The sequence below is a fragment of the Humulus lupulus genome, chromosome 6 (assembly GCF_963169125.1).
Source record: "Humulus lupulus chromosome 6, drHumLupu1.1, whole genome shotgun sequence".
NCBI lineage: Eukaryota > Viridiplantae > Streptophyta > Magnoliopsida > Rosales > Cannabaceae > Humulus > Humulus lupulus.
This window is the reverse complement of record NC_084798.1, coordinates 168,125,054-168,136,387: the sequence shown is the minus strand read 5'-3', so window position 1 is coordinate 168,136,387 and position 11,334 is coordinate 168,125,054. Positions and strand designations below refer to the sequence as shown.

General features: G+C 40.9%; 1 protein-coding gene across 1 annotated transcript; it reads right to left on the bottom strand.

Annotated features, from left to right (window-relative positions):
- Window positions 1-6,699: 6,699 nt before the first annotated feature.
- On the bottom strand, window positions 6,700-10,921 carry LOC133785653 (uncharacterized). Its single transcript, XM_062224874.1, has 6 exons — window positions 10,705-10,921; window positions 10,390-10,613; window positions 10,073-10,344; window positions 9,189-9,984; window positions 8,513-9,101; window positions 6,700-8,435 (listed from the first exon to the last, which is right to left on the bottom strand). The coding sequence occupies exons 1-6, from the start codon at window positions 10,919-10,921 to the stop codon at window positions 6,700-6,702; spliced, it is 3,834 nt and encodes a 1,277-aa protein (XP_062080858.1).
- Window positions 10,922-11,334: the final 413 nt, after the last annotated feature.

Here is an 11,334-nt window from a genome sequence, read left to right as displayed (position 1 = left end):
GATCTGCCTCAAGCTCTAGAAACTTGTAACTCAATACAGGAGACACATCTGATACATACCTCCGAAGAGCTGAGATATGAAACACGTTATGCACGGTCGACAATGCCGGTGGTAAAGCCAACATGTAGGCCACCTGACCAACCCTCTCCAGGATCTCAAATGGACCTACAAATCAAGGGCTCAACTTGCCCTTCTTCCCAAATCTTCTCACTCATTTCCATGGCGAGACTCTAAGGAAAACATATTCTCCCACTTAGAACTCCACGTTCCTACGTTTAGGATCTGCATAACTTTTATATCTACTTTGAGAAGTGAGCATCCGAACTCTCATCTTCTCAATGGCCTCATTGGTCCTCTGAACTGCCTCAGGACCCAAGTATCTCCTTTCTCCTATCTCATCCCAATGAATGAGAGATCTGCATTTCCTACCATATAACATCTCATAAGGTGCCACCCTAATGGTCGACTAATAGCTATTGTTGTAGGAAAACTCTATCAAAGGTTGATACTTACTCCAGGACCCACCAAAGTCCTGCACACATGCTCGCATCATGTCTTCTAATATCTGAATTATCCTCTTAGATTGTCCATCTATATGAGGATAATAAGCAGTACTAAACTTCAACTGTGTACCCATCGCCCTTTGTAAACTTCCCCAAAACATGGAAATGAATCTAGGGTCCCGATTTAACACGATCGACCTCGGTGCTCCATGAAGGCGCACAATCTCTCTCACATAGAGATTTGTGTACTGGTCAACTGTATAGGTAGTCCTCACTGGTAGAATATGAGCTGACTTAGTATATCAATCCATAATAACCCATATTGAATCATGTTGACCTACAGTCCTGGGTAACCCCACCACAAAATCCATCATGATGTCCTCCCATTTCCCTTACGGGATGTCTAGAGGCTGCAATAACCCTGCTGCCTCTGATGCTCAGCCTTGACCTATTGACATGTCAAGCACTTAGCCACATACTCTACTACATCCATCTTCATCCTAGGCCACCAAAACAGTGATCTTACATCGTGATACATCTTCGTGGTGCCCGGATGCAAAGAGTAAGGAGTAGTATGAGATTCATCCAGAATCTCTCGCCTCATAACAGTGTCTAACGGAACACATATTTGACATTTGTATCTCAACAAACCCATGTCTGACACTGAATAATCTTTGGACACTCCAACTAAAACATCCCTCTGATCATGATCAGTTTTAGATCACCCAACTGACCTTCATTGATTCTCTCCAGCAGTGTAGAATGTAGCGTAATGTTAGTCAACTGGCTCACCAGTAACTCTATACCAGCTCTGGTCATATCCTTTGCTAATTCTCTGGATATCAGCCTCGCACTGAAAATCTGTCCCGGAACCTTCCGACTTAAATCATCTACTACAACATTGGCCTTTCTTGGATGATACAAGATCTCACAATCATAATCTTTTACTAACTTCAGACAATGTCTTTATATCATGTTCAGGTCTTTCTGTGTGAAGAAGTACTTTAAGCTCTTGTGGTCAGCATAAATCTCACACTTCTCCCCATAAAGGTAATGTATCCATACCTTTAATGCAAAGACCACAGCCGCCAACTCTAAATCATGAGTGAGATATCTCTGCTCATACTTCTTCAGCTGATGTGAGGCAAAAGGAATCACCTTCCCTGACTGCATCAGAACACAACCCAAGCCCTGATGTGAGGTATCACAGTATATCACAAACTTCTCCCGATCTGTAGGAAGACATAGAACTGGAGCTGTAATCAACCTCTATTTCAGTTCCTGGAAGCTGTCTCACACCTGTCTAACCACATAAACCTTTGATTCTTGTGTGTCAGCTCAATCAATAAAGTAGCAATTTTTTAGAACCCTTCCACAAAGCGTCTGTAATAACCTACCAATCCAAGGAAACTCCTAACTTCTAAAACATTCTTTGGACTTGGCCAATCTCTAACCGCCTTAGTCTTGGCTAGATCCACTTTAATCCCCTCTATATTGACAATGTGCCCAAGGAAAGTTACCTAAGATAACCAAAATTCACAATTCTTGAATTTGCAAACAATCTATGTTCCATCAGTCTCTGTAAAACCAACCTCAGATGTTGCTCATGTTCTGACTCTGACTGAGAATAAACCATGATATCATCGATGAAGATGATCACAAACTGGTCTAAATAATCCTTGAACACTCTATTCATCAAATCCATAAAAGCAGCTGGGGCATTAGTCAACAAAGGACATGACTAAGAACTCACAATGCCCATATCTAGTGTGAAAAGCAGTCATTGGTATTTTCCCTCCTTGACCCTTAGCTGATGATAACCATATCGAAGGTCAATCTTTGAGAATACCATTTTACCTTGCAACTGGTCAAACAAATCATCTATCCTTGGTATAAGATACTTATGATTGATGTCAAATTATTCAGTTTATGATTGATGTCAAATTATTCAGTTCTCTATAATCAATACACATCCTTAGAGAACCATCTTTCTTCTTCACAAACAGTACTAGTGCACCCCACGATGAGAAACTAGGTCTGATAAAACCTAAATCTAACAGCTCCTACAGCTGAACTTTCAGTTCTTTTAACTCTGCTGGGGCCATTCAGTAACATGCTCTAGACACTGGCTTCATCACTGGTGCCAGTTCAATCACAAATTCAATATCTCTTTGTGGTGTCAACCCTGGTAAATCTTCTAGAAACACATCCAAAAACTCACAGCCTAATTTGGCCACTGGCATGGCCTAACTGGTATCAACCACACAGGCTAAGAATCATATGCAACCTCCTTGGAATAGATCTATGGCCCTCAAAATAGTTATCATAGGTATATAGGGTCCATGCACAGTGCCAACAAACACAAAAGGATCCTCACCTTCAGGCTCGAGGGTTACCATCTTCCTTATGCAATCTATGGTTGCCTTATTCTTCACTAACCAATCCATACACAGAATCATGTCAAAGTTAGTCATAACTAACTCTATCAAATCAACTGACAACTCTCTACCCTCTACTATCACTGGCAGTGATCTAACCCATCTCCTAGATACTACCAGCTCCCCAGTGGGTAACAAGGTCCCGAACCCCATAACATAATAATCACATGGTCTACACACACTATCATAATTCTATTAGCAACAAAAGAATGTGTACCACCAGAATCAATCAAAACAGTATAAGGGGTTCCAACACTAAACAGATGACTTGTAACTACTGAGGGTGAAGCCTCAGCTTCTGCCTGAGTCAATGTAAACACTCGAGCTGGGGTCGAGTTGTCTACCTTTTTGGGTTCTTCCTTTCTTGCTTTCGGTCAATCATTATTGAAATGTCCCACTGCCCACATAAGAATCAATATTTTTCCCTACAGTCCCCCATATGGTGCCTCTTGCACCTAGGGAACTAAGGATAAGTCCTGCAGGCCTCACTGCCACCCTAGCGGCCCATTGAAATACCACGTGGTCGCCTATCAGGGCCTGGGGCTGGGAAGGCATCAGGAGCCTTCCTCCTCTAATCACTTGGGCCTCCGCCCTTACCTGAACCAATAGATGGAGGTCTCATCCTCCTAAACTCTCTTCTAGCTGCATTGTCCCTCCAGATATTGTTCTCTGTGCTCTCAGCTGTGAGTGCCTCCTCAACCACCTGTGCATAAGTAGTAACTCTAGCCATAGTGGTGATACGAACATCTCGAGCTATTCTAGATTGTAGCCCCTAGAGAAACCTCTCCCTTCTGGTCCCATCAGTGGGCACCAGGTCCATGGCAAACTTGGCCAGCCTTTCAAACTTTAAAGCATACTCTGTCACTGATAGACTCCCCTGAAGTAATCTGCTGAACTCTTCAGCTTTTGCATCCCTGATGGCATCATTATAATACTTTTCATAGAACATAGTCTAAAACTCTTCCCAACTCAGGGCATTGACATTTCTGGTCTGGGATATGACTTCCCACCAAATTTGGGCATCCTCCCAAAACATATATGTGTCACAAACAACCCTCTCATTACAAGACACCCTCATAAAGTCAAGGATGGTGGTAACCATGCTCATCCATTGCTCAGCCTTAGCTGGATCTACACTACCCTAAAAAACTGGAGGTTGCTATTTTCTGAACCTTTCATAAAGAGGTTCCTATTCGCTTCCAGCCTCTAGACACAACTCCACTTTTGGCACCGTTTCAGATGGTGCCTCTGGTAAAATGCTCCATGTAGGAATGTATTGTTGTCTCAAGATGCGAATTTCTTCTTCATTCCTCATAACTCTGGCCTACAAATCAGCAAACAACTGCTGTCAGTTATCGAAAGCTGGCTGTGGAACCTAACTCTGGTCATTCTCTTGACCCTGTCTATCATTCTGGTCCTGATCTTCCTGGCTAGCTGGTGAATCTATCTGCCTTGGAAGCATATTATCAACTTATACTATGCTGAAACAATCAATACGACCAGTTAGGCAGTGATAACTAAACCTCTTACCGCCTCACCGTCCAAGATCAAGCAAATATTCATCCATGTTCCATAATCATACAGATAAACATATTGATTCATGATCATAACATTTAAAATTTAGCAATTAACAATTAACAATGCAAATAAGTATGTTCTAGCAATATCAGTACTAATAAGTATGTTCTTGCTTATCATGCACCAGTCAAGGTCCAGACTTATTAATGTATCTCATGTAGGCAGGTAAAGCATTTATATTCTATTTAAGCAGTTAAACACATAACCACATAAATAGTTAACAAACCATGAGTCGAGCTTGTCTTCAGTGGCGAGTGCACATGCCCAGCCAGTCTATAGGACCCTAAACCTTGGCACGCTCTGATACCAAGTTATAACGCCCTGGTTACTCCAAGACGGTTACTGTGGACTTAAAATAGTGCTTAACTTGCTAAGAGAGTCATTAGGTTATAAAATTTAATCTAGTTGTCATTAATAGAACAGGGCAAAAAAAAATCTCGGCCAAAAGGAATGGATATATTTTATTTAAAACATTAAACTGTAGATGGGCCCATAAAAGTGTTTACAAAGTTATTTACAATCCAAAATGATCATTATAGTATAAAAGTTACAACCCGCCGACCTAAGCGACAAAAATAGGGTTAAACCCTAGTTCATCTAAGAAACACCTTGGTCGTGGTGGTCAAGCAGCCACATATGTACACAATGCCACCTAAACTCTCCACCCAAGTCTGGGTAAGCTTTTCTTTCCCTTCATTTGCACCATATAATACCCGTGAGCCAAAGCTCAGCAAGAAAGCTTATTACTACATGTATACAATATCAATAAATGATCATGTAATCATTTTGGGGCTTGCAGCCCTAATCAGATAGGAGACTAATGAGTCACTCCTTGGGTAGGTGACTAATGAGTCACTCTCTGGATAGGTGACTAATGAGTCACACTCTGGATATGTGACTAATGAGTCACACTCTGCCTTGACTGTGATGGTACTAGGGGCGGGCGGCGACTTGACCCAGTGTGTCGCGGCGCGCCTGTTAGACAAAGCCTAGTGGAGGCTCTGGAATGGGTCCAGGTCGCGACTTGCATGAACTCGGTCGCGAGTTGACCCCACGAACCCAGCTCCCCTGCCTATTTCTCAATTCAAAACTAGCAAAAACCTCAACAAACCAATCCCACAATTAAACCCAAGCATCAACAAAAATATCCACCTGTTTAACAACAAAACATAAGCCTTAACCACTCAAAACATCAACACATACCCAATTTCATGATCAAAACCTCAAGCTTTAAACTAACCTTAAAAAAAGAGTAGAAACTTGAAACTTCAGCTGGAAACCTTACCTTAAACACAGAATTGAATCCCCTTCAGCTGTTGATCATAAACCTAAACCCTCAAGCCTTGATTCCCAAGCTTTAATCCTCAAGCTTGCTTCAAAAATCTCAACCCAAGAGAGAGAAAGAGATGATTGAGAGTTGAGTGAAAGAGAGAGCTCTGTTTTTTCCCTAGTCTTAGACCCTTCTACAGCCACTAACCTTAAGTATATCCCATGGTCAAAAGACCAAAATGCCCTTAGGACCAATTAATTCCTTTACAGCCACCAAAGGGCAAAACAATCATTTCTCGTCTATCCCGTTAATTATAATTAATGTCCTCCAATTCTCGTTATTCCCAATATTCTCAAATAGTAATTAAATCATATCCCATTACCCATTCATTCCCGGTAATCTACTAAGCATCAAATTATCCCCAAACTTACCCCGATCCTAAAAATTAATCTCGTTATGACCATACTGCTAATCTTGCAACATAAGATCGTCTCATGCTGAATAGCTCAAACATATCCACATAACAATGTGGTCTCACCCATAAATGACCAGCATGCACATAAATATATAGATATGCCCTCAACGGGCCAAATTACGAAAATGCCCTTCTAATAAGAAGTGGACCCACATGCATACAATTATCATCATGTAATAATATAACTCACATAATCATGCATATAATCACATAATTGCATAATAAATCAATTATGGCCCTTCTGGCCTCCTAATCCAAGCATTAAGCCACATTAGGGAATTTGGGTCGTTACAGTCACCAGCATATGTGTGCCTACAAAAGTTTTTTTTTTTTTTATGAAAAAGGATTATATTGCACCAAAACAAACAAATACAAACAGTACAAAACCAGTTCAAACGGCTGCTAAATCAATAGATACAAACATATACAAACAGATTACATATTATCAACAAGAGATGCTAGAGAACAATTTTGCCTAAGAACTTTCTGACTGAGCCGACCATACAATCTGTACTTCACTGCCTTCTTAATCATCCTCACAACATACCAGGGAGTATAAGAATAACCCGAAAAAATGCAAGAATTCCTGTTATACCACATTCCATAAACTGTAGCAGCCAACACAGCAATATAAATGCTATGCAAAACACTCCTAGGCTTCCTGTTGAGCCATTCTTTCCAGTCAGCAAAATGAGCCGGCCAGATACTAGTTCCTAACCACCCCTTGAGCAAAGACCAGACTTGCTGAGAAAACCAGCAATCAAAGAAAAGGTGCTGATGCGATTCCTCCTCCTGCTCACAGACCGGGCACAACACAGAGACACCAGCCACTTGGCACCTCACTAAATTATCCCTAGTCAGAAGATGACCCAAAACAGACTGCCACAAGATGAACCTATGCTTAGGGACAGAAAGACAACACCAAACATCCTTAGCAAATGCAACTGATTGTCTTTGAAGAGTGCTGTGTAGCAAAACCTTCAGCCTGAGAGAACCATTCACAGTTGCACTAACCAGCTTAGATTCAAAGACAAATTCCCTTAGGTAACAGAGTTTATGCCAATACCAACTCACATCAGCTTTAAGATTGTAAGACCAAAAAGAATGACCCTTGAGATAAATTCCATCAATCCACTTCACCCATAACATATCTTGCTTAGTGGATAAAGCCCAAATGAATTTAGCCATGAGAACTTTATTCCACACAGCACCTTCCATAAATCCCAGACCTCTAAGAGATTTAGGGAGACAAACTTGAGCCCAAGATGTACAATGAAGTTTACTTCGAGAATTGGAAGAGCCCCAAAGAAAATTTCTACACAACCTGTCAATTTCATTAATATCACTAATAGGCAGCAACAAAACATGCATCCAATAATTACGGATGCTAAGTAAAACTGAAAATATCAACTGTGTTCTCCCCGCGAATGAAAGGTGTCTACTCGCCCACATGTGAAGTTTAGTCTGAATTTTCTTGATGATAACCCCACAATCAGCAGCTTGCCATTTCGTAGGTCTCAAAGAGAAACCCAGGTATTTCAAAGGGAAATTACCCTCTCCAAGTGCAACAAGATTCAAAATACTCAGCTTCACCTCAGCTGCTACACCCCCTAAGTAAATTTGAGACTTATTCAAGTTAACAGCCAGCCCTGAACTATTACAGAAACTCAAAAAACCCTCAAACATCAACTGAACAGAACGATAATTGCCCTTACAGAACAAGATCAGGTCATCCGCAAAGCAAAGGTTCACTAAATGTAAATGCTTGCACAAAGGGTGAAATCTAAACTCTCTATGATTGGCAACCTGCTTAAGGAGTCTAGTAAGATACTCCATAACCAGTACAAACAAAAGAGGAGAAATAGGATCCCCCTGTCTTAACCCTTTCCTCCCCTCAAAACTGCCCTGTAACCGCCCATTCATAAGCAGTGTATAAGAGGAATCCGACAAACAGACCATAATCCACTTAATAAACTTTCTAGGGAAGCAAAAAGCTGACAAAATCTCTTCCAAAAATGCCCAATCTACAGAATCATAGGCCTTACTAATGTCGATCTTTAACAGGCACCGGGGAGATATATTCTTTCTAGAATACCCATGAAGCAAGTCCTGAAGCATCTGAATATTATGAGCCAGCTGACGATTTTTAACAAAAGCACCCTGATTTTGGTCTATAAGAGTCGGAAGAATTTCAGCCAAACGAAACGAAAGCAAATCATCTTAGAGATGCATTTATACAGCGTATTACAGCAGTCAATGGGTCTAAAATCGGAAGCCACAGAGGGAGAATCTACCTTAGGTATAAGAGTGAGTATAGTTCTATTTAACTCAGTAGGAATCTCACCAGTTGTAAAAAACAACAAAACTGCATCTGAAATTTCAGCACCAATATCCCTCCAAAGAGCTTTAAAAAAGCCCGAACCATACCCATTAGGACCTGGACTCTTGATTGAAGGAATACTAAACAAAGCTCTCCTAACATCTTTCCGGGTGAAAGGCTGAATCAATCTGAGTTGTTGCTCCAGTGTTAAAGTATGCCCCTCTTTGAAACAATTCTGATCAATCTGCCTTGAAGCTAAACTCACCTTACCCATAACACCTCTAAAGTGATTGTAAAAATGATCAATAACCTCAGGATAGTTTTCAACAATATGACCCTCATCGTTAATAAAACTAGAAATACGATTCCTCATTTTCCGTTGTTTAAGAGAAGCACGAAAATACGCCGTATTCTCATCACCAAACCTCAGCCAGTTAATCTTGCTCTTCTGACGCAGAAAGCTCTCATAAGAACAGGATTTGTTAGCAAAATCTCTAGCTGCATCAGACTCTTCCTGCTGCAATGAGTCTAAAGAAGGGAATTGCTACAACCTATATTTGGCATTTTCTAATTGTTGTTTAGCTGCTGTATACTATTGAATAACATCCCCAACTTGTTGTTTGTTGAAGCGACTCAAAATAGGAATTAGTCTCTTAAGCTTCAGCAAGACCTGCTGCAACCCGATTCCCCCTGCTGGTTTTAACCAGCAATCAAGAACAATAACACGAAAATCCTCATGGGTAGACCAGCAATTATAAAATCTAAAAGGTTTAATCCCAAACTCCTTGAACTGAACAGTCTTGATGATGCAATAGCAATGGTCAGATAAGGTATCCCAAAATATTCTAGCTTCAGAGTCAGGGAAAGAATCAGACCACTTTTCATTGACAAGAACTCTATCCAGCTTAGAGTAAATCCTAGTTTCTGGATGTTGATTATTAGACCATGTGAAAAATGATCCATTAGACCGTAATTCAGTAATTAAAACAGAAGCTCTCCACTGGCTACTATCAGCCACTTCCGAGTGAGAGACCTCTCGACCCCCTATGCGATCACCATAATCAAATATTGCATTAAAATCCCCCACAACCAGCCAAGGAGCTGCTGAAGCCTTGGGACACAAAAGATGAGGCCAAAGCAGTTTTCTCTCTTCCAAAGTATTCCTACCATAGACAAATGACAGCAACGTTTGGTTCATAGAACCTTTTATCCTAACTTCACAATGAACAAGTTGGTCCATGACATGAATAATATTTACTTGAACAATATCTTCCCTCCAAACTAAGAGAATCCTTCCTTCAACTACCTCACTGCTATACCACTTCCAACCAACAAAAAAATTCATCATCATCTCCTCAATTTTTTTGTTTTTCAATTTAGTTTCAAGAAAACCACCCAAACTAATTTTATTAACAATACAAAATTCAAACAAGGATCTTTGCTTATTCCTATTATTTAGACCCCTAATATTCCAACAAAGCACATTACATCCCTCCATTAGAAGGTTGAGGATCATGTAAATTCCTTTTTGTAACCATCTCCTTGCTCTCCTGTAAGAGACTAAACTTGTTACCCCTCACTGTCACGTTAGCAGCAGCTTTTATCTTAACCCCACCTACTCTCTTTGGGGTAGACCAAGATAGATCCTGCCCAACTGATGAGTTACCAGCATCCTGAACTGAGTCATTACCTGTCTTCAACTCTCGAGAACCAGCCAGATTATCACAATTTCTTTGCTGCTGACTATCCTTGTCTGCAACCTAAATGCCTTTAGACCCAACCACAAGAACTGCCTCACTCTGAACCTGAGACCTTTCACAATTAGAAGCACCATGACCCAAATTATTACAACAAGAACAACGAGTAGGCAACCATTCGAATTCTATAGGTTGCTCCATCAACTGGCCACTCTCATTTAAAAAGCTAATACACTGAGGAATATTATCAGAGATTTCAACATCTACAAGAACTCTGGCAAATTTCACCATAGATTTGTCCTTGGTTACCATATCCATCATCATAGGCTTACCTATAGTGCTAACCAGAGCACTTAGAGTTTTAAGTCCCCAATATTGGAGACCTAAATCTGGCAACCTTACCCAGACCAGAACTGACTTTACCAGTCGCCCATGGCCTCAGTAAAACTGGCTTTCTGTCAAAATGAACCACACCAGCTTCCAAAACCAAGTCTCTAGTAGCTTCATCCCTGAATTTAACAAGAGTATATCCTCCATTCATGCGTGCTATTCTCTCAATACCCAGCTTACCCCACATACGATTGATAAATCCCTCAAACACAGACAATGGAGGGTTGGCACCCAAGACTACACAAACCATAGCTGACTGCCAAAAAGAAGCCTCCACTTCTATCTCTTCTTTATCAACTTGAGCAATTAATTGACCATCACGAATCAAGGGTTCCTCATAATTGAGTCGAACACCCCCCTTGCAGCAAACGTGTCTTGAAACCGTGACCATTTATCTTTAGCTAGTTCCTGAAAATCTTGTTCTTCTGAATCCACCGCCCATGACCTTGACTCAACATTAACATCAGCTTTGGTCTGACTACCGGAGACCAGAGAGTGCTCCTCCCCCACCTCCTGGAAATTATCGACCATATCTACAAAGACTTCCTCAATAGGTTCTCTAATCGCCTCATCTTCAACCTCCACCCGTTCTAGATTAACTTTTCCTGCACTATTCTCGGTCGGAGAAGCTTTAGATCCAGGCTTCTGATTGATTCGCTTGCG